Source organism: Lepisosteus oculatus, chromosome 10, assembly GCF_040954835.1.
Source record: "Lepisosteus oculatus isolate fLepOcu1 chromosome 10, fLepOcu1.hap2, whole genome shotgun sequence".
Lineage (NCBI taxonomy): Eukaryota > Metazoa > Chordata > Actinopteri > Semionotiformes > Lepisosteidae > Lepisosteus > Lepisosteus oculatus.
In genome coordinates, this window is record NC_090705.1 from 29,212,943 (window position 1) to 29,236,524 (window position 23,582).

The 23,582-nt window shown below is 37.4% G+C and overlaps 1 protein-coding gene across 1 annotated transcript in view; it reads left to right on the forward strand.

Annotated features, from left to right (window-relative positions):
- LOC102689679 (inactive phospholipase C-like protein 2) overlaps positions 1-23,582 on the forward strand; it is a 108,587-nt gene that overhangs the window by 63,919 nt on the left and 21,086 nt on the right. The window contains exons 3-4 of the mRNA XM_006635816.3: positions 5,425-5,628; positions 19,562-19,637. Coding sequence (XP_006635879.1) covers positions 5,425-5,628; positions 19,562-19,637 — 280 coding nt within the window. The remainder of the gene's footprint in view (positions 1-5,424; positions 5,629-19,561; positions 19,638-23,582) is intronic.

Genomic DNA, 23,582 nt, shown 5'->3' on the forward strand with positions numbered 1-23,582 from the left:
AGTTTTTGTCACAAAATCCTGCAATACTGTATGTGTTATGTCTCTGCCAGGTTTTTATCCAGGATAAAATGTCAAATTGTTAACACTTGGTTGCAAAGAAGTGAAGTAATAATTACCTTTTGTTTGATAGTGACAAAGATTAGTAGTACAAAACACTGACATGTATTTTCGGAATGAATATAAAATAATATGGAAGCCTAATTTTTTTTAAAGCAAAATATAATTTTGCCTAAGATTTGACCTTATACAGTTACCTTATACAAATTGATTCATATTTATTGCAAGAAGCTGGGGTTAGTTTTTTCAGAAGGTCTGCTTAACCTGAGTGGTGTGCCTCTCTGCTCTGGGTACCCAAGCAGTCACAAAGCAGATCAGTCCACCGAATCTTCATGCACTCACAAAACAAATGAATTTACGAATAACGCTGAGGTACAATATGTCCATTATTAATTAGCTGTCATTCATGTTCATCACTGGTTATCATCCGGTAACCAAGTAGTCATTTATTTCTTAAGGAAAAAGAGACACTGAAACTATAATATTAACATTTTAGAAGTGAGAGCAGTTAGCCAGTGAGAGCTGTGCAGAGAGAAAACAATGTCAAATGAGTGCTAAACAAGATATAAGAAAGAGTCATTGATAACAGAAAAGAAAGAATGCCTTTGAGCAGAGTGTAATGTCATTGTAAAGAACTTTGACAAATGCACATACAGTAACATACAGTGCCTTGTAAAGGTATTCACTCCCACCCAAAGATGTCCTATTTTGTTGAATTACAAATGACCATATTGAACAGTGTCAGTAAAGGCTGCAAAGAAATGCTCTTCCAGCCCTTGAGCTATAAGTTTCATTCTAATAATTTCACTCTTTTAAGGTAATATAGCACATACTAAGTGATCAAGTTAGCTTTCCATTCATCCATTCTTCGAGTGTCAGAAAGCTGCATGCTTCTGAGTATTATGTGGCATTGGTATAACTGCTCAGTCCTTTCCTACCATTGGGTTGGTGAGTCTCTTCAAAATAAAATAGAAACCGTGATCTGGTTTTGGCATTGTAAAACATTTAGTCATACAGTTAGACATGATGTATAATTGTAAGAGCTTTTCTGACACGTTTATTGAAAATCTGCATTGGTTAATACATGCAGGAGAATCCCCTCATATTTTGTGATTCATAGTTTCTCTTCCTAGAAAAGATCACCAGGTGAGCAGAACCATGAGTCAATGCTTTCAGTCTAACACAAGCTAGACATTCATTTGAGTACATTTAATATGGCCCTGTGGTCAGATCTGATTGAAATCCATAAGAAGCGTACGTACCCATCAGTGGAAAATCTGACACAATGTATGAAGTCATTTAATTAACTGTAACATGATCAATACTATTATGCAAATGAAACGATTGCAGGATTTAGGTCATGGTTAAACCCCATCCTGTTTCCACTGACAGTCTGTTCAGATAGAATTTGTATTATTTGTGATCATTTGGACAGTATATAAATCCAGTAACAAGCATAAGACCCCTGTATTCTCTTTTAATTTAAATTTGGTGTTTTAGTTGGAATCAATTACTGTATGCTTATACTGAAGAAACTGTGTCAATGATTGGTGCTTGTGCTTGTACCTCTCATACTATTATTAGTAGGAAGGTTTGGAAATAAGTCAGGTGACAAAAGTATGAGCGTAGTGCTGAATAAACTTGGGTGGTTTGTTGTAATGAAAATATATATTTTTTTAAATTAGGGTGCCATATCACCCTGTAACTCACAACTGGCAACCCACTGAAGCTAAGCAGGTGTGAATCTGGTCAGTATCTGGTGAGACCTCCTGAGAAAAATTAAGGTAGCTGCCGGGAAGAGTGTTAGTGGGGCCAGCAGGGGGTGATCACCCTGCAGTCTACCATGGGGTCACTATATTGTAAACAGGCGCTGTCCTTCGGATGAGAAATTAAACCGAGGTCTTGATTTTGTGGTCATTAAAAATCCCAGGGCGTTTCTCGAAAAGAGTAGGGGTGTAACCTTGTTGCCGTGGCCAAATTTCCCTTTGGCCTTTACCAATCCCCATCTATGAATTGACTTCATCACTCTGTTCTCCTCCCCACTGATAGCTGATGTGTGGTGAGCGTACTGGTGCACTATGGCTGCCGTTGTATCATCCACAAGAGGGCTGCACATTGGAGGTGGTGGAGGGGAGTCCCCATTACCAGAAAAGCCCTATATAAGTGTATGGAATTATAATTAAAAATTAAAGATAATTGTGTGTTTCATCACCTGTGTTACATAAATATTACTGAAAAATGTTAGTTTTTACTTTTATTTTACTTTAGTTTCTCTTTTGTAGAGAAGGTGCTTTAAGAAATGATCAAGTCTTTTAGTTGAATGAAACACACTTAGGGACTTAAGTGAGAAAAACAGAAGGTTGTGTGTTCCCACTATCAATTCTTTTAATAATGTGCTTATTAAGTAACTCTTTTTTAAACTTGAACTTAAACTTAAACTTGAACTTCTACATATCTTGCTTATTGGATTTTACTAGCTAATGAGCTAATAGTATATTGAAAGAAGAAGTGATAAGTGCCTCCTGTTCTCATTAGTTCCATTTGTTTCCTCTTGTTCATGTTTCACTGTATATTCTGAAATGTCAACACTGTTAATTATGTCAATACCTTGAAAAGTTTGAATACTTTAATCAAGTCCCCCTTTGTCTTCTATTTTAAGACTACAGAAAGATTTACTGTAGTTTTTCAGAGTCTCTGAGTAGAACATTCCTGTATGCCTGGGGATTGAAGTGATTACTCTTCCCTGAACTGTCTCCAGAGCAGAAGCATCTTTTTCGCTTTTGTGGAGGCCAAAATTGTACACGATCTTCTAAATGAGAACTTACTAATGCATTGCACAATTTTAATCACATTACTTGATCATAGTTCCATACATTTAGCCGTATACACTAACCTGCTACCCTGTGTTGTCTAGAAGATGACAATGATGTACCGGCATGTACTGTAACACTCCATTTTTGTCCATGTAAAATCACAAATAATAGATTTTTGAACTGTTTTTCTTGACCTAAATCTTTTTGAGTATCTTTTAGGTTCCAGTGTTTGCAATTCCTCTTAGTTTTTATTTATTAGTTTTACTAATTTCATTAGTTTAATAATGGTACCAGAATTTAGATAATTGATTAATTAGAATAATACAGTTCCATGTGATACTGTGCTAATTAAATCATTCCAGTGAGGATATACTCCCCCTATGGACACTCTTTGTTTACTATTCATTATCACTTCTCAAGATAATTAAATCTGTTATGAGGAACTATAATGAAGGTGACTCAGGTATGCCTGGATAAATAGCCATGTTTGTGTTTGCACTCCTGATCCTTCATCTGCTGAGTTAAGGGAACTCGGTGACTGGCCAGATTAGAAATTTCTAGAAACCCCCAGAAATGCCCTGAAACTGCCACGTGGTAGGATTTCAAAAGAGATAGCAAAGAAGTGTGTAGGAAGAGAGTGTCCAAGTTTGTGAAGTAGGAGCCAGGAATAAGCAAGCTACAGCTGACCATCTAACTTCATTTACAGCATGTCCACATTTTAGTGCGTTAAAGTGATGAAGATTAGTATCTGATGAAAGAAGTGGTTAGGTTCTGAGAACTCACTCCTATTGTAAATAACTGAAAATAGTAGTTTTTGAATGTTTGTCTTTTACGTTTGTATTTGTCTAATAAATATGTGTGTACCAAACATGTCCCTGTTTATTTTTCCATCATTAATTTGCTAATGAAAGATAAAAGAAATCACATGACATTGTAGGATGTGTTATCTTCCTCATATTAAAGCTGGTGTCAAAATGCTTTTCCAACTCAGATTTTACACTGTTTATTTACACTACTCCCCTGTCAATCTAGTTTTCAATATTATACGATCTGTTTGTATCCTTTACTGTTGTTACTTGGTTAAAGTTTTATAATATATTTTTTTATAAAAATTAAATTAGTCAAGCAAGACTTTTCAAAACCCATGCTGAATTTCTACAGTAGTCATTTTTCCATAGATGATGCTTTGATTTACTGTAGTTCAAATTATCGTTTCCATAAAAAATGGTTGTAATCCTGATAGGTGTTCAGGTAAACTGATTCATGATGTATGCTACAATTTTACTTGTCTTAGTTGCGACACACTTAGCTCTATTTCTCATGATAGTGTGGATCAGTCCCAGGCCAATATTTCATCTAAGGGCTATGGGAGAGCAATGGCCAATGTGACCCCTTTCTTCAAGAGCAGTGGACAAGTTGGATGGAGAACATCACTTATCAGTTGAACATAAGGAAGGATACAAACATGCCGTGTGGTACATCTACTGTAACTCGTTTGGTTTCCAATAGCAAATTGATCTGAGGATCTTATCCAGTAGTTTCTTAAATGATTCCAGTCAGGTTGCCTGATTCACCTTTTACAACACTGAATATCTCATGGTCCATTTGAATTCAATCATATCATACAAATTACATTCCAAATTTAGAAATTACAGAATATGAAACATCTCAAAAGAAATGTTTAATGATTTTTTAAAGTAATGTTGTGTCTGTTAAAATTTAACTGGCTTTCTGTTTATTTCAGGACTCTGCAGTTTTTCTTTATTGACTATTGTTGAAAGAGACTGATTAACCTTAAAATCAGGTGTTTCCCAGACACCTCCTTTGTCTTACTGGCTTCTTCTTTTTGTTTAATAATAGTTTTCATCCAGTAAAGTCCATAGATGTTCTCTAGATTCTTCTGTCATCTGTCATGAGACTGACATTAATGAAATCTTTCATTCTGTGAATTCACTTGATATAGCTGTTTTATGTACTTTTGAACGTGGAGGCTCATGACCATTTTAAAAATGACTTAAGGTGATTGGAGAATTATGAAAAGGAACATAAAACATCTGGTCAAATCCAGTACAATTTGATTTAGTATCATACTGTATAGATACAAATATGAGTTTCTAGTCTCAGGTTTTCTACTGCATTGTAAGAGAAGAAAACCATTTTTAGAACAAAAGCATAAAAATACACAACCGCCCTCATAGACCATTTATATTATATGATTTGGTAAATATGGACCTTGGCAAAGAAAGCAAGCAACCTGGAGAACAGGAATAGGATCACAGTAAAGATGTACTGTATTTTTTAAAATTGCTTTAATTTAAGGGGATTTCAGGCTCTAGGGTAAATGTTTTTCTTATATAGACCTCTTTAAAAAGCTTCTTGGGGATTCAGTCTTTAACTTGTTGCTTTTGTTTCACACTGACTTGTAAGCTTTCTTACATTACAAATTCATTAGACCAGTTAATTAAAGCTTGTGAAAATCAATGGGTATGGATCTAACACTTGGACACTTGTGATCTTATCAAAGTTCTCTACATCTTTCTCTCTCTTCTTCTAGAATGCTATTGTCCCCTTTAAAGAATTGTGTGGCCTTTCTCCTGTGGCTAATCTCATGCAGTGCATTTTGGCACTGTCCACACGCTTAATGAGTGGAGACAACACACCCTTTGTGGTATTCAACCTCAAGGACCAGTATCCGAACATGGAGCCACAAGGACAGATTCCGGAGATGCTGAAGAAAATTGTGACTGCCTATGATGCTGTAAGTACAGCTGTGTTTTCCTGTCAAATGTTTTTATTTTCCTAGTCTTAACTGAGGCATTGAAAATTAATGTGAATGCATTTTGTTCAAAGCAGTGTTCATGCATTTTCACCTCAAAGAATTAAACCATTTCCTAGAACGTTTACAAGTTATTATAAGATTACCTGATCAGATTTAAGATTCAGTATTCTTGTGCACTTTTTCATTCTTTGAAGCTTCCTTTCGGATGATTTGTAAATACGAAAATGTGATATTCCTGGGGGACCTCCTGAAAAATCACCTGCAGCACAAGCCAGATCATGTCACTGATTACAGAATTGCCAGTATTTGTATTTCTGATACAAACTCTTCCCCTCTCACCGGAGGAGCCTTAATATCATAGTTTATGACACAGTCTTGCATGTCCTCAAAGCCATATTGGAAGAACTGTCCTCAGGTACTGTATGTTCAATGTCTATATTTCTTAGCGACTGAAATATCAAAAAACACTCATCCAAGATCCAAGAATGATAATTACTTAATTTCTAAAGTGTGTCATGTGAAGTGAAAGTGACATGTTGCCTTGGCAGCTGCAGCTACAGCTGAGGGAAGTGAGTGCTAATGAGCCTCAGCTGTAAGAGGACTTTTAAGAGTTTGCCGAACACTTCCTAGAGCGGAGACCAAGCAAGACCTCAATCCTTAGGTAGCTGCAGGCAAGAGCGGACCCAAGATCAGGTCTCCTGTACGCAGTGAGAGAGCCGAGCCTAAGCAGGACAGCAGTGGGTGTGAGGCACTGCTGGTGTGAGCGTCTGCCTAAAGAAAGAGGGTTAGCCGATTATCAGGAGAGAGAGTGGGGTCCATCTGACTCTGGTGGTGAGCATGCGTTGGTAACAGAGTCGGGGCGCCGCAGATGCTGTTTAGTGTGAGAACGCAGCGGTGGCTGGGCACAAGGAAGGGTGTGCTTGCAGCTGCATGAGTGTGAGAACGTAGTGGTGGCTGGGCACGAGAGTAGAAGTGCTTGCAGCTGTGAAGGCACAGCCTAGGGCTTGTGAGTGAGACGCCAGAGAGGTTGTGTGAGTGTTTAGGGAAGGTGTGTTGTGGCCAGAAACGAGGAAGGCCCAAAACAGAAAGAGCATCATCAGGTTAAGCTTGTTGGGTATCGTGAGTGAAGGGCTTGGTGAGGTGAGGGACCCCTAGATGACAGCGACAAACGCAAGACCATGACCTGCACCTTGCCACGATGAGAAAGCCACACAGATCATCAATCTCGGAGGAGAGGCTGTATAAAAAGTAAAATAAGAGTGAAAAAGTTCTCCAGCAGTTTATTTTCTCATGTCTGGAGCGAAGAACACGCCTGTTTGTACCCAAGGTGGTAGCCTCACATTATGTGTTAACAGGATGCCTAGTTTGATATTTACATTATTTCAGATTAAATGACCTTGTACAGCTGGTGAAATGTGCTCTTTTGTAGCACACTGGAAGCTTGTTAAGACAGTACAAGGTATAAGATGGAGGAGCCCGAGCCTATTCTGGCATCAGTTGGTGCAAGGCAGGGTACACCCTGGATGAGACACCTGTCGCGGGGCACAGACATGGACACAAACATGCACACACTCACAGCAGGGCCAATTTTCCCAGAAGATCTACCAGTGTATTTTCAGACTATGGGAGGAAGCCATAGTACCTGTAGGAAACACAATGTGAACATGGGAAGAACATACAAACTCCACACAGATAGTGCCCCAGGTCTGGAATGGAACCAGGGCTCAAGCACTGCAAGGCAGCAACACTAGCCACCTCAACACCATGCTGCCTCTTTCTAGATTGAATTTTCTAGATTAATTAAATTAAAAATGATTTAGTAATGCCATTGCAGTTTTCTTTTGACACACACATTATAAAGTTTTACATTATTTTAAGAGAAGGAGAAGAAATGAAACCAGGCTCATCTTACAGTTGTAGTGTGCTTTATGATGACAGGATGAGATATAACTTGTCTGCCCAAGAATAATAATGGATGAGGGGTTGCTTTATAGGGGTCCTTATAATTTAAAAATTTTTGAATTTGAATCTAGATATTTGAAATGTTATCATACAGCATAAAACAAGGACATAAACGCAACCTTCGAAAAAGCATATTAAGAACAGTCTTGTTCCTGCTTATATACTGTATACTGGAGTTTTGCAACAGCAACTTAGACATTGTGTCACCTAAATTTAAAATAAAATAATAATTAAAAATAAAAAGAACTTTAATTGTAGCTGTACGATAGCAGAGCCTTCTCTTGCTATAAGCTGTTTTTGTATTCAGAAATAACTTTTAAATTATTTTACTTATTCTTGTAAGCTCTAGGATATTTTAGGGGTTTATCATTAAATGGTAGAAACTTTTCTAGTGTCTTTACCAGGTGTTGTTTATGTCAATTTGTTTGTGTTTATGTGTACAGTGAATATTGTTTTAATTGCAATTATACTTAGCAATTTTATAATGCTAAAGCAATGGAGAAAAAGAAAGCCTTATTTACAGATGTGATTTGTATTTTAGAGCAAAAAAGGACTTAAAAGTAGGATTTTTCCTCCCTGGTTTATGATCGGTTTTATGACACCTAAGTGATGCTTACTGACATATTGGTCTAATCCTGTAATTGAATAGGCAGAAACAATAGATTAGTTTGTGGGTCATATCGTTAAGCAATATATTTGTGACCAACATTTTTTTCCTTTTGCTTAAAAACATAGTTAGAATGCTTCACAGCTTCTGAATATATGAATATTCTGAGGTGCATGTTAATTTTTTGAAGAATTTATCCATCTTATGTATGATCTAATAGACTATTAATTCAACAGACATGTTTTTTTGTATCTGCGCTAGTGGTGCATGGATTGACCCACACTCATGGGCAGTTGTGGGTTTACCCCCGGGTCAGGCGGGCTCAGGTTAAAAAAAAAAAGATTGTAGATCGGGTCGGGTGGTGCGGGTTCGTTTCTCACAACTGCGGGCTGGTGCTGGTAAAAAAAAGCTGACCTGCTCATCACTATTGTTCAGTGCAATTTCTAATGGAGCGGGTTCGAACCAGGTTTGGGTCAGTACTTTTAGCATTTTAAATCGGGTCCGGCGGGTGTGGGTTCGTTTCTCACATCCGCGGGCGGGTGTGGGTCAAGAAAAAGCCGACCCGAGCATCACTAGTGTCACGATCGCAAACCACTCCTCTTAAGGGCGCTCCAGACCTTCCTTGTTTTGCCTCATTCCCCGCACCGGTTCCTTGTTCCAGCCCCTTTTCAGTTCCCCCTTAAAAACCAGACACTGACGCTAATCAAGGCTGTGCATTGGTTCCCGCATCATGCTAGCCTGGGACCTGGTTGCGTCTGGGTCCATTATGGTTTTAAGTTTCTGTTTCCGTTTCTGTTCCCGTTCCCCCTGCCGGTCCCGACCCGGCTCTGGTTTTTAATCTTCAGTCTCGGATGGATCGCCTGGCCTTGGACTTATGCTCTGTTTTAGAATTTTTCTTTGGACTCGTCCCTGGATTGTTTGCCTCGCTTTCACTTCCCCCGACCACCAGCACTCCTTGGATGCGCCCCCCTGTCTTTATTCCCGTATCCTGCATGCCTTTTTCCCCCAGTGTTTCCTCACTCAACCCCAGATCGTGTCGTCTGCATAGGGTCCAGAAAGGACTGTTCCTGACAACTGGTCTGCACTTTTCCATTCACACATTCTAAAATTAATCTATATATAACTTCCCTAATAAAGTGAAATTTAATTGATATCTTATTGCTATAACACTAGATAAAAGGACTTGAAGATACATAAGTATAAGCTTCTGGTATCCAAGAGGTGTTACTGTCCTTAAATAATTCCCTTTGAAAAGAAAAAACGTAATCAATAAACTAAAGTGACTATTGTTTGCATGTTTAAAAGCACCTAAATCAGTTGTTAATATGTGCAGCTTTATTCTAGTGTCCTGTTGGTAGATATGTGCCACTTCTCTGAACAGCATTTGCTAGACTGCTGTGATAAAAGGGTCCCTTTTGCTGCAGCTGTGAATAATTCAAAACCACTTCCTTGTTTATTAGGGGAATATGTTGCCTCTCAAGTGGGTTCACCGCCCTTGCTGTCGTATCAGCATAAATAGCAGGTGAATTATCTGGTCTCTGCATGACCCTATTTCAGAAAAACTTTAGTTTTCATTCTTACTGTAAGTGCATTAGATGGACCTTGTCTGCCCAACCAAAGTCCAAGCAACACGTATTGCATTGAGGTGACATAACCTTTTAACTGAAAAGGGTTGAGAGATAGTATATCTATAGATAATAGATAGATAATATCTAGGCAAGTTTTTTTTTTCTAAAGTTTTATTTTTAAAGGCGCTAACTAAGAGCACAGTTTGAGCTCTACGTCCAGGTATTATGGGTTCAAACCTGTGTGTCACATAGCCTTCCATAGCCAGGATTGCCCAGGATGCAACACACAATTGACTAAGTGCTGCCGGGATAAGTTTGAGATTAATCAACAGGACTCTTCTGTGACTTGCTGTGTGCCTGCAGCTTTTGCTTTGACATCACTGAGAGACGTGCTGCTCCTCCAGTCCGTGCTCCCTCTTCTGTAATTTGCTATGTAGCTTACATACAACTGAAAAATGGCTCTGAAGGTACAGCAGATGTGCTGGAGGAGCACATCAACATTTGATGCTCTGTACAAGATCTGGATGTGGTACTGCAAGAAGGTTCAGGTGAGATCAGATTGGAGGTTTCAAAAGTTTTTGCCAATTCCATATTCAGTATTTAATAATTGGGAATTCCACAGTTTACAAAAACAATTTCTCATTTGCTTCTACTTTGCTTAGCTTAAAATCTTTATATTCTTTGTTTTTATTGTTTCTTATCTACTTTTTTTGTGTTTTTAAAGGAATGCTGCTGCAAATTAAATACTACCTGAAAAAAACTGTGCTTACTAAATAATTCAATACCCAAGTAATATAAACATGTTATGTATAAGGTTGAATTACTGTTTCTGCACCTTGCAAGAGATTGCAGTTTTAAATTCTGGCTGGCACGAGGTGATTTGTTTTTTATTTTCTGTAAAACTGAGATATCCCTAAATAATACAAGTTAGATAAGAGTTGGTCAAAATGAGATAGCGTTCAGGGAGTAAGAATAAATAAACACTGTATTTGTTGTAAAGAAAGGAAAAACTGAATTCACGCACAGACAAAAATGTTACATGGTATGTTCACAGTTTCAAAATCACTATATGTACTGTATGTGCACTAAATTTAGTAGGACTTTTTTCATCTTATATGACATATGGAAATAGCTGATGTGTAATAATGGTAAGGCCACTTCAATTGGTGACAGAAACATAGTTCTGCTTTTAATTTCAATTAACCTTGTAACATGGTCGCAGTAGTTGTGAGGCGAGCTCGCATAGTTACAGTGTCTAGAGAGCCATTTAATTAGGAGTAATGAGTTGAGTAAGTTTATTAGATTGGAGCACAAATGTGTGCACATACATTACAAGCAGACATTTTTACATGTGAGCTGAGCAACCTAGCTGCACATGCAGACAGTGCAGCACCCTGCTGCAGCTGCCACTCATTAGCGGTCTCTGTAAATATACGAGTTGGGTCACGCACAGAGAACACCCATAACGATACCATTATGGTATCAAGGCAACACCCAAAGAGCAGTCTCATAGGTAAAGGCATGACCAGTAGGTGAGGAGGAATGGTTAGCTCTCCCCATGGTTTAGCTCTATGGTAAACCTCATGGTTCATATAAGGAGCTTTGGTCTTACTGAATAGGAGACAGCTCTCTGGTGGAACCCGTCCTAGCACCACCCGGATAGGCGATAGGTTTCCCTTTGGCAACAGAATAAAGTAAAGCAGTATTAGACATGGCTGTTGCCATGTCAGGGATGCCAGTAAATGTTATGGTGGAGTACCCCTGGCCAAACAGGATCAGATGAAATGGGTTTGCACTGCTACTGCAGGTTATGAAAACATACAAAGTTTAAGAAAAAGATAAAGAGACAGGATAGATTGATTGGTGTTCAGCTGATTTGAAATCCTGTCAGCTGGCTGCTTCTCCTTGAGGGGAGTGAAAGCGATTGCTTTGTCATTCTTTGTACTTGGTGCTCTGATTAGGTTATAGTTCTTAACTTCTTAAGAGGACCCAATGATTCGTAAGGTGTCGCTAAAAGCTGGGAATCTGGGCCTGGAGGTAGGGGACTGTGGGCATGGGTTCGAAACTTCAGGTCTCAGTTGCCCTAGAGCAGTGTAGTGACAGGACTGCTGAAACAATCCCAGTTGCGTCTGCTAAAAATCCACATCTGAGACCATGTGTAACTGGGTATGACCCTTCTGGTAATCACACCGATGGCATCTGGCTGTGTCACTACAAACCTTTAATTTGAGATTCTTTAAGAATTTAAGAAACTACAGCTGGATATCAAAAACAGATTAAACAGTTGGATAGCTTGAAGAATAGTCTCAAACATCATTCAGGTAAGTCTGGACAATTACAGTACATACCCTTTGAAGGCTTGCACCCTCCAGTAAAAATGGGGTTGAACATCTCACCCCATCTGATCATTATCTGTCTGTTGCACTTGCAAGATTTATTTAATGCTAATACCAATTCATGTTATCTTAAAGTACAGTATAAAAAAGTCTGCCTATGAACAAGGATCAGCTACTGTATGTGAAGTCTTTGAAAACAGAGATTTTTTTTTCTTAATCACACAATATTGTACATAGTTGCTGATTTTGTGTATAGAGTACATGAATCCTTTTTTTAATATTCCTTTTCATGAAACCATGAACTTTGTTAACAGTCATTTGCAAAGTGAGCTCATGAATAATACTAAATCGTAAATAAGGGTATTTCCACTGATCTTGACAAGGTTTGTGTATTTTAACCATAACTCTCAGGATCTGTGCCTAGAGGTATTTCAACAAGAATGCTGCAGATGTGGTGTTGTTTTTAGTCTTATTTGACAGTTTGCAGTTGTAACCATGGCAAAATCTTAGCTCTGATTCGGATTTAAATGTTATATAATACATTATAAAAAATCACTCCACTGCTCCTGTTATTTATTTGTTCAGATTACACTTTATTTATAAGGTGAAAAAGAAAGATGTTTGGGTGCTTTTATTTATAACTTTTAAGATAAATTTCTTTTTAATCCTAAAAAAAACCAGCAAATGTTGACAGTATTCATTTAAATCCTTTAATGAAGCATTTTTCTTTTCTGTGGGAAATTGATGGCACACACGTACAACCTTGTAAATCTCTGCATCCCTCTGTTAACAATAAAATTTACATTGCCCTAAGAGCAATCTTGAAGCTTAATGGAAATGTAAATGGACTTTGGCTGGTATTGCCAGACCACAGCACATTATAATGACTTTTATATCAATTGCTGTGTCACACTGGTAAGTGTGGACATCAATGCGTTGACGGACATATGGTGACATTAAAACAACTGTAATTAAAAGTGTTTTTTTACAAGGCCCTCTGAAGGATTGATTTCTGAACTGTGTAACTGTATTCATTTTTATTGTTCATCTTTGCAATTGCTGAAAAGCCTTCATGGGAATACACAAGCCAGTGAAGAGCATGCAGTATATAAAAAGTAATGCTAAATGTAAGCAAATTAGAAATAAATCTGTATTTAAGTTGTAGGACAATGGTGACTTTCTCCATTTCCGATCTATGATTAAGTACTGCTTTATGATGCAAGCATTCTCACTGTAGACAAACTACTGAAAAACCTGTGACAGGAAAGGGGTTACAACAGACTACCTCATGTGCTTATTCCTCCTATTGAAAGTGTACTTCTCATGTTTAGTGTTTCTTTATACATTGCTCACTAGTAGCTTTTGTTGTAATATTAACATGACCTTATAAAGTGTATTAAAATTAATTATATTGGAAAAATAAGGATACCCTTCAGCCGGTACAGTTTAGAAAAATAAGGCACATCTTATTTCTCACATTTTAATTAGAATCCAATTTCTTTACATATTTAAAGGAATACATTATATCCTTCTCCATTTTACTTCTCATTAATTTGACATTTTCTTTTTGTCTTCTGACACTTCCTTTTCATTTTGTTCTTTTTGATCAGGTGCTATAATCTGATTTTATCAACTACTTCAGAAAAAACTAACTTTGGATAAATGATGGTAAATTGTGTAGATAGGCAGAGTAAATTCTTGCTACATAACTCTGTGAAACTGAATCTTTTGTAAACAATCTTTTGTAAAGCATGGACCTGCTCTTCTCCATACTCAAGTCATTTTCCATTTTAAGAAGCACACAAATGGCCCCTCGGAAACTGTGCCATATCAACATTCTTCCGAAGGGTACAAACTATGCTAATTTTTACTGATTTTTCCAAAGGAAATGTACTGTAGATCAACAACCCACTGTTGATTTTTTGTTTCTCCTTCTTTTCGAATACTGGTACAAGATCTACAATAAATTACTTGTACATATTTGTTTAACAGACACAATCTGAGAAGTTTCTTTTTTAGGATTTGGTTTTGATTCTGAATATACGTGTCTTGCAAAAGTATTCAGACTGTTCCTATGATGTCCTATTTTGTTAAATTACAAAATAATGTACAGTATACACATTTTAGCACTTTATTTTAAATATGAATGTTCAAACTGAAGAAATCTAAGCGTTAAATAAGTTACAGTAAATAACAGAAAATACTAAAGAGAGAAAACAGAAATATGTTTGTTAAATATCCAAATTAATTAGTTCTATATTTGGTGGAAAGCTTTTTGGCAGCAATTATATCCATCTTTGACACTGACCTGATGTAATTGTTAACCTTGAGCAAATATGGTCAGAGTTATTCAAGCTCTTTTCGGTTTCGGATCTTTTATAGACAGCAGTTTTCATGTCATTTCATGGGTATTCAATAGGTTTTAAGACAGGATAGGGCCACTCAGGGACCTTCACTTTCTTATTCTTAAGTCACTTGTGTATATTTTTTATTGTGCTTTGAGTCTCTATCCTGTTGAAAGATCGTTTTTTCCATTTTAGATCTGAAATAAGTTTTCCTCTAAGGGTTTCAAATGCTTTTTCACTCATGGTCTAGTCAGTCTTGACAAGTTTCTCCATTCTCAGTCGTTGCTGATAATGAGCAGAACTACTGTATATCACAATGCTGCCATCACCATGACAGTAGGAATGGTTTTGATTGAGTGATCTGTCACTGGGTCTTTGAAATGTTTTTGTACCCCTCTTGTGATCTGTGTCTTTATACAACTTAATCCATGAGGTTTTTTTTTAAGTTACTTGGTCTTCATGGTTGAATCTCTACTTTAAATTTACTACCTGACTTGTGGACCTTTCAGAGAGTTGTTCATTTATTGTGAAATAATTTGAATTACTATTATTGTACACTGACAGAGATCTCTTAACTAATCATGTGGCACATTACATTTAATTTGTGGACCTAAACTAAATAAGCCAGATGTTCAGATTTGTACTTTTATTCATATTAATTATCTATTTACATTGTTGTTTTTACTTTGAATGTGTGGAGTGGAGGTTGGGTGAATAACAAATATTGACAGCAAGCTTTAATAAAGCACAAAATGTGAAAATTGTGCAAGGGTCTGAATAGTTTGCAAGGTACTGTATATCACTCAGTACTGTCTGTATCTTTCAGTTTGTGCCAGGGTAATAAATATATGTAATAATGATAAGAAAGAAAAAATGTAAAGCAAGTATTTTTCTATATACTGTACAGTATCTGTATTACTGTATATACAGTATAACCATATTGTAACAGGAGGCAGGAAAGGGAGTACAGACTGTGCAGGACTTAGAAGAAAGAGAGAATTCCAATCCAAATCACAAGGCTAAAACGTAATCCAGGAAACAGGCAAGAAGGTCTGATAACGGTTGAGACAGCAGGAGAGTAACAATCAGAATCACAAGACTAAATCGTACTGTAAATGAGGGGGCAGGCAAGAAAGTCTGATACCAATTGGACAGCAAGAGTAAATTACATGCACTTGGGAGCTCGAGGAGAATCGACAATAGTGAGCGGGGAAGTAAGGAAAAGGGGGAACTGAACTAGTGACGGGAGTGAACGGTGATAGGTACTTTACTTGCAGCGTGAGCGTTTGTTAAACACAGTGCGCATGGGAATACAAGATGGGTCAAAGACACGTGCGGAATGCGTAACACATATATCTGTACTGAAATCATTGATTTATATTCTTGCTGCCTTACTTTGTCTAGAAGATGAAAATGATGTGTCAACATCACAGTCTTTTCCTGTCACGCCTCCCACGGCTTCAGCACACATTCCCACGTGCACCGAATCACACAATTACATTCCACACACTCCCATGAAAGACACGGCATTCACATGTGCACTGATTATCACAAACGTCCACGCCTGCCCTAATTATCCAACCCCGCTTTTCCCTGGTAATGCACCTTTCCTATTTAAGATCCTCTCATACTCACCTTCCTGCTCAGTTACTGAGATACGTCTTTTAGAGCTCACTCTAGTACTCGCGCTTTGCAATATTCAAGTTTGCATACTTGACGTACGCTTCCGTACCGTCCTTGATTCTCATCCTGAAGATTTGGCTAGTCAACCTTCCGAAAAGCCCTGCATACAATTCTATCTTTTTTCACGAATTTGCTACGGAATCACTGGGCCAAAGCATGGATCATGCGGTTTCTACTCTTCTGCCTTGACGCAACTCCATTACACAGTGCGGCAACTCTCCGACCATATATATGTTTAACGGTGATCCAATCAAGTGCCATGGCTTCCTGACCCAGTGCTGTCTCCTCTTCCAACTACACCCAGACTGTTTTCCTTCTGATGGGGAAAGAATTACTTTCATCATCTCTCTCCTTTCCGGACGGGCAAGTCTCCCGTCTTCACCCAAGCCTCATCAGCTCATCTTACGGCTCTCCGGTGAGCTGCTCTGACTCAAGGAAACAGACGCCTCCAAGATTACATACATTTATTGATTTTTGGACCATGGACGTGGACCTGTCCTGGAATGATGAAGCCTAAATTTTCCAATTCAGAAGGGGCTTATCTGAGGAACTTAAGGATCATCTAACTCTCCTTCCCTTTTCTACCCTATCTTTGGAGGTTTTTATTTTGCAAGTTCAGGAGCTGGACCTACTGTCCGCATTCAAGTGCGTAAATGTGAACATGCCTCTTCCCACCGTCCCACCTCTTCTTTACACCTTTCCTCCCCTATTCTACCTGATTAATCTAAGCAGAAAGAACAGCGATGTCAAGAGGGTCGCTGCTTATACTCCTCCACCCTTCTCCAGTGCCCCCAAGATTTATAGGAACAGTTTAACAACAAATTCATAGAAAATAATTTAAACTCAGTCAACGTGTGGAGTGATTTTCTGCTTGCCAAATCATCAGTTGGCCAAAAGGAAAACATAATTAATAAATTCTTCATTTGTCATCAGAACTGTGATTTAATTACAGAGAGAGTGCTAGAGCATTTATTTATATTTATAGACACGACAGAGTCAAATTACTTTTTGAGTATTGTGTCAATGATTCATACAGTGGAGTCTTTGTCTTTTGCATCCATTACAAGTCCAACTCAGCCAAAAATTGGGGCAGCTCTCATTCAAGACATACAAAACTGCAAATAGTCTACCACTGCACATATGACTAGTTTTTTCAAGGTTGACAATCAATCACAAGATTCCATTACCGGGTCAGGTTGTGTTGTGCTTTAGTATAATATTAGTTACCATTTTGTGTCTGTAGAAGAAACAGCCCAATCACTCAACCAGGATACCAGAGTGATTTCCCAAAGTTAGCGTTTCTGTTGCCCTTTTGGTACCCTTTTTCTATTAGTTTTGTTATTCACCCCCTTTTTATTTTTATTTATAATACAACCAAAATGTATGGGTCAATATTGGGTCAATATTGGAAGATTCAAGGGAGTTCTACTGGGGGTATATATTTTTGCAGGTGTTGAAATGTTGTTTTGTTTTTATTTGTTCTTACATTACAAAATGAGCCATTGAACCCTGGAATCAAGCCTGCTCTACTTTGACAGTGAGAACTTGTGCATTGCTGTTTGGCAAATCCCAATTACATTCATCTATGTCACATCTTAAGACTCAGGAGACACTCAGTAGGCCCCACAGAACAGTTCATTTTTAAATGCAGAAGAACTTGCCTAATTTGAGCAACTCTGGGGAAAATGCAAAGATATATTACAGGCAATTTTGAGTTCAGCCCACAACAGCATTCAGATTGCCATTGAATTGTTGTTTTGTGAATAACCATTGAATTTTTATAACTCAACAGGGTTAAACAACAGAGCAAAATAGAGCTCAACATTTAATCGTACTGTATGTTGTTTTATTATGTGGGTTTTATGCAAACATAATATTTGTTACTACAGAATTAAAATAACATTCTAGTGAATAACAACATTTAAGTAAATAATTTAAGATTACCTCTATGATTTTTAAAGACTTAAGTGTTTGTAACCAAGATTTAAGTATAATTCATATGACTTAACAGGATTACATGTAACACCTTAAACTAAAGTATGCTGTAATCCTGTGACAGTGGTTCAGGGTGAAGTTGATTTGTGTTCAGCTGGACAGTTTAAAAAAAAACTGTTGAAATGTATTCATTTTAAATCCTCCATCTTTGCTTACAGTGTCTGTTTTCAAATCTGTGTCAAGAAACAGAAAACAAGGTGTGATACAAGGAGGAAACCCAGCTCTGCTGTGTGATTCAGATGGGGCTAATTGTGGCTATATCCTATTCAGCGTTGTAACTGAAATGTAGTTTCTATTGACTTTTTGTATCTGTAGTCTGTTATGCAGGAAAGGAAGATATATTAGCAGTTACTATTTTTGCAGCCATTTATATTTAATGAAGGTCATCTGTAGTTAACATCCTGGATGAAGCTCATCCCTCACACAGCCAGGTACCCGATTTACTTTGAGAATACTATCCTCTCTTTTAGTAAACTTTGACAAAACCAAATGGGTTTCACTAAATTTCTTGTCTACCTGTTGTTACAGTAGCATGAAACACAGAGGCTGACCTAGCTAGACTGAGCTCCATCTACCAGTTCCCCTCAGGCAGAATCCAAGCTGGAAGCTGTTTGATGATCATTCTCTTTGACATAGGTCATCACATTGAGGGCTAGCCTACCTCACTGTCTTATATAAATAACTTTTGTATACAGTATGTTTAAATTCTAATATTTAGAAGATGGTTATTTATTATAGCTCACATCAGCATGTTAGGATTAAATCTTGTGTCATAAAGTTGTCTGGGATAATAAGTCCAGCCATTAAATAATTTGAGTAGGAATCTGTCAAGGTTGCAAAGTGATTTCCCTCAGAGGAATCTGTCAAGGATGCAAAGTTATTCTTAGAATAAGCAGTAGACTCAAAGACTCATCTGAAAACTATCTCATAATGTGTCATGGTAATCTTAACTAATTCAGTTAAGACAGCAGATCATTAGGCAAGCTGTGCTTATTGCTGTTTATATTATTGAAATAACCACATTTACAGTGAAATAGTCATGTTTAAAAGCAAGGAGAGAAAATGAAAGATTTTTAGTTTATGTGCAACACAAAAAAATTAAAAAAAAAGATGTAACTTATACTAATAAACAACTTTTATGAAATGGAGGAAATAACTTTTTACACATTTAATAAAAATATAACCACCATGAGGTTACTGTTTTTGTATTTTACTGAGTAGTTCAAATATAGCGTGGATTGTGAACCCAAATCTATGGATCACCAACTACACCCTCTGGGTAGATCAGTTGAAGTGGTTTTTCAATTTCCTTCAAAACAGACATTGATAATTTTCCATTCCTCATGTTTCCTAAACACATTTTCAAAATAAATCAAACCCCAAGATAATTACTGTATATTTAAATTTCTTTTGCAGATGATTCAGACGAGCAAGTCTCTAATTGAAAATGCTGATGGGGTATATGAAAAGATAATGCAGTGCCAGAAAGCAGGTGAGTGGTGTCTTTTGAACTACTGTCTTGCAAATGGTTTATTAGCAGTTTTGCATGGTGTTTTAAGTGTCAGAGAAAGGAAATATATTGTGCGTTAAAGAAGCTCTCACTTTTGATCTGATAAAGATGGGACCAATGAAAAAATAAAAGCTAGACAAAAAAGAACAAAGTCTGATATGCCAGGAGCTACCATTACATTGAAATACAAATTAGAATCTAACATTCATTAACGTGTGCCAGCCTGTGTGCTGTGTTAGACCTGTGTAAAATGTTACACAATATTTTAATCACTGTTTGGCTCAATCAGATGCAGTCTGTGTGATTAAAGCAGCTGCAGTCTGATACAGGTAGCCAAGGACATCAGAGCAGCTTTGTCAAAGTCTTTAGTATAACATAACATTTTATTTTCTGTGAAACAAAAGTGAATCTGTTCAAAGATACAATAGAGAATATGAATTAGGCATTTTCAAGATGGCGGGGACAGGAATAGTCACTTCAATGTGTCTGACAAGTTCTGACTGATTTCATCTTATACTTATGCACATTTTTTCAGAGCTTGTCTAATCTCAGAGCAGACCTTCCCAGATTTTAAGTGTTTTTGCACCATGTTATTAATTTTCTGTTTTTTCTATGTTATTTCAGTAATCTATGAAGTTGTTTAGGACGTTTGGTTCATTTCAGTTTATTGCCATATGCACAAGTGCAATTAAATTCTTATTTGCAACTATGCTTTAATACAAAGACATTAAGGAAACACCAACAAAAAAAACATAAACACAGAACAACAGCAGCATCAACAAGTTAAATAACATACAACATCAGTGTGAGCCAGTGGTAGGGGTAGAGTTCAGTAATCTGACAGTTTGTGGGAAGAAACTGTCTCTGAATCTGGAAGTTCGTGCCTTTATGCTCCTATAACGCTTACCAGAGGGAAGGGGGGAGAAAAATGAGAAACCAGGATGACTGGTATCCTTAGCGATACTTCTAGCCTTCCTGAGACAGCGAGTTGTAAAAATGTCCAAAATAGAGGGGAGCTGTACTCCAATGATGGACTGGGCTGACCTGATCACCCCCTGTAACGCCTTCCGGTCAGACAACGAGCTGCTGCCACACTGTAATCCCACACATGAGCAGTTGAAGAAAGACCAATTTTTTCAACTGTAAAAGATTAATTAGAGAATTTCAAATGACAAGCAACTAAACATTTGATGGCTTCTCAATGTAGTAAACAGGATAAAATAGGATTAAATATCAATCAATAAATTATTTTATTTGCTATAACTCCCTTTGCAATACTTTGCTACAGATCCCTTTACAGACTTATGTACCAGTTAACACAATAATAACAATTGACCACTGGGTGCAGAGAATAGGATAAAAAATTCTCAGAGGGAGAAAATAAACTTCTTGGGATTTATTTTTTTGGGGTCTTGGCTGATATCCTGCTCTCCGGTTTCTGTCGCCATGGTTATCCAAGTAAGTTAGCTGAAGATTCCTGGGTCTGCTATTGTGAATCTGCTGTTCCAGGTTCTGATGTCCTTGGCCATCAGGACATGTGTGCTTACCATCTGATCCCAGCACTGGGATCCATCCAGGCAGTGAGAAAATAGAATATGAGAAAGTGTAATACAGGAACTGAATGGAAGATCACAGTTATACATGAATTACATGATAAGATACACTCTAACACTTAGCAGCCTTTTAAAATTATACACTTAATTAAGCAGTTTTCAAACTAAATAAAAAAATTAGATTTTCTGGAGCATTGACACAGTTCTTTGAGGTACTGTAAATTATAGTTGAAGTACTCCTGTTTTGTCACAATGGATGTTCCGCATAGATAAGGTAAAACAAACAAGGGGAGAGATACAAAATAAAGAGATTGTGAAAAAAGGTTGGGTTTGGTCAACACAATAGCCTTTGTTAGTTTCCTTGATTACTTGGGGTTTTGGGGATATTGGACATAGCTGAATGTTCGTCGCTGAGTACCTGTGTGGCAAAGAAACAATTAATGCAAGCCGACAGACGTTGCAAATCTGGCATATCTTTTGGTTTGCGTTCATTACTTATTTGAGGATACAGAATGTGAGGATTTTTGGTTTTGTCTACCCCTTCTCACCCATGCAACGGGGGATATATTTTTAATTTAACTGACATTTTCACAAAAGCCAATGAAATTGACTGGGCACGCTTGTGTGGGACTTTGATTGTCAATGACAATTGCATCAGTGATGATGGACATAGAGGAGTGGTAGCTCACATCAAGAAGGTTGCTCCACTGGCTTCCTAGGTATACTGTATATTAATTGAGAGGCCCTTAAATTATGCCAGGAGAACTCCTGTCAGTACTGAATGATTCTGTGAAAATAGTTAACTTCACTGAAGCTCACCCACTGAATTAAAGGATTTTACAACACCTTGAGTGTTTTTTTTTAACTGAAATGTGAAGTGAAGTGAAGTTCAGCAAATCTTTATGGCCATCCCATCTGAGTTCTCATCTTGCTTGCATAAAGAAGACTGGCTACAGAAACTAGCAGATCTGGCAGACTATTTTCGGGTGGGAATGAAATGAACTTAAGTGTCCAGGGCATTGCCATCACAGTGTTCAAAATGCATGACAAAGTAGAAGCAATGATTAAAAAAAACGGAACTTCTCGGGTATCTGAGTCCAACAAAATCCCCTTCAGTGCTTTTTAATGCTGACAGAATTCACTGCAACAAGCAAAATCCTCTTAAAAAAGCATTTAAAAAGCCTCATAACTGAACATCTCGATCACCTCAATCAGCTGTGGAAATACTTTACTACAGTGGACGTCTCTGGATAGGAAATCCATTTGACATTTCAGTCCCAGTCCAAAGCGATCATTTCACAGCTGTTACAGTTTAGTTGATATTTAATTAGAGACTGCAGATTTCTGAGTGTAAGTAATCCAAGAACACCTAGACCTATCAAAAACAAGCCTTGAGGGCATTAATACAATTTGCCACAATGTACCTTGGTGAGGCTGGTTTCTCTACTCACTCACAACAGTTAAGACAAGGTTCTTCCTTCATATTAGTAAAATCTGATTTTTTCTGAATTTAAAAGAATCCTGTCAGGAATACAGGTGGATAGATTGTTTATGGCTGAGGAGGCATGACTGAAAGTTTACAATACATTGTTTTCTGATTATGTCATCTAGTGGAAGCACCTATAGGGAAAATAGTTTTAGTCCAAGGACAGAGCTGTTCTGTACTCTATATGTACCTTGATAAAATATGAACAAACATCGTTTGTCTGAGTGTAAGGTTTTTTTTTTTACAATTTGAACCAGAAGGCAACACATGGTGCTAGTGAGCCCAGAGCCATATAACATTATTCTCTAGCCAGCAGAGAATTCCGCTGCACCACAAGACTGCCATCCCAGAGTTTTGCACTGTCTAGATTTCTGAGGAGGATTACGTCACTTCAGTGACTGGCTGAGTGCATGAGCTTTGTTACATGGGCAAATGTATAAAGTCTTTTAATGTTCTAGTTGGTATGAGATCTAAGCTAAATGTTGTCAGTTGGTTTGGGCAATTATTCTAGATAATGCCTGGAGATTTAGCTATGCAGACAGTTTCAGTGATAGCCTTATTATTAGCAGGCAGTAGGGACATACAGTAGTAGCATTTCTCATACTGGATGCAGCATTTTGTTATGATTGGCTTCCTAATATTGGCGATTGTTCCATTAAAGTAATGCATAAAGTAATTTTAACTAAATATACTATACTAAATACGGTAGTCATAAATGACAAAACACCACATCAAAGGGTACTTGTTTATTTTGTTTAGCAAGTACCTTTTTTCTAATCCATTCTTTTAAGTATTCTCAATGTTTTTATCTACTTTTAAAATTAATGTAGTATATAATAAAGAAAAAGGGAAGTTATTCTTTCTTTGAGCTCTCATAAAGTTTATCTG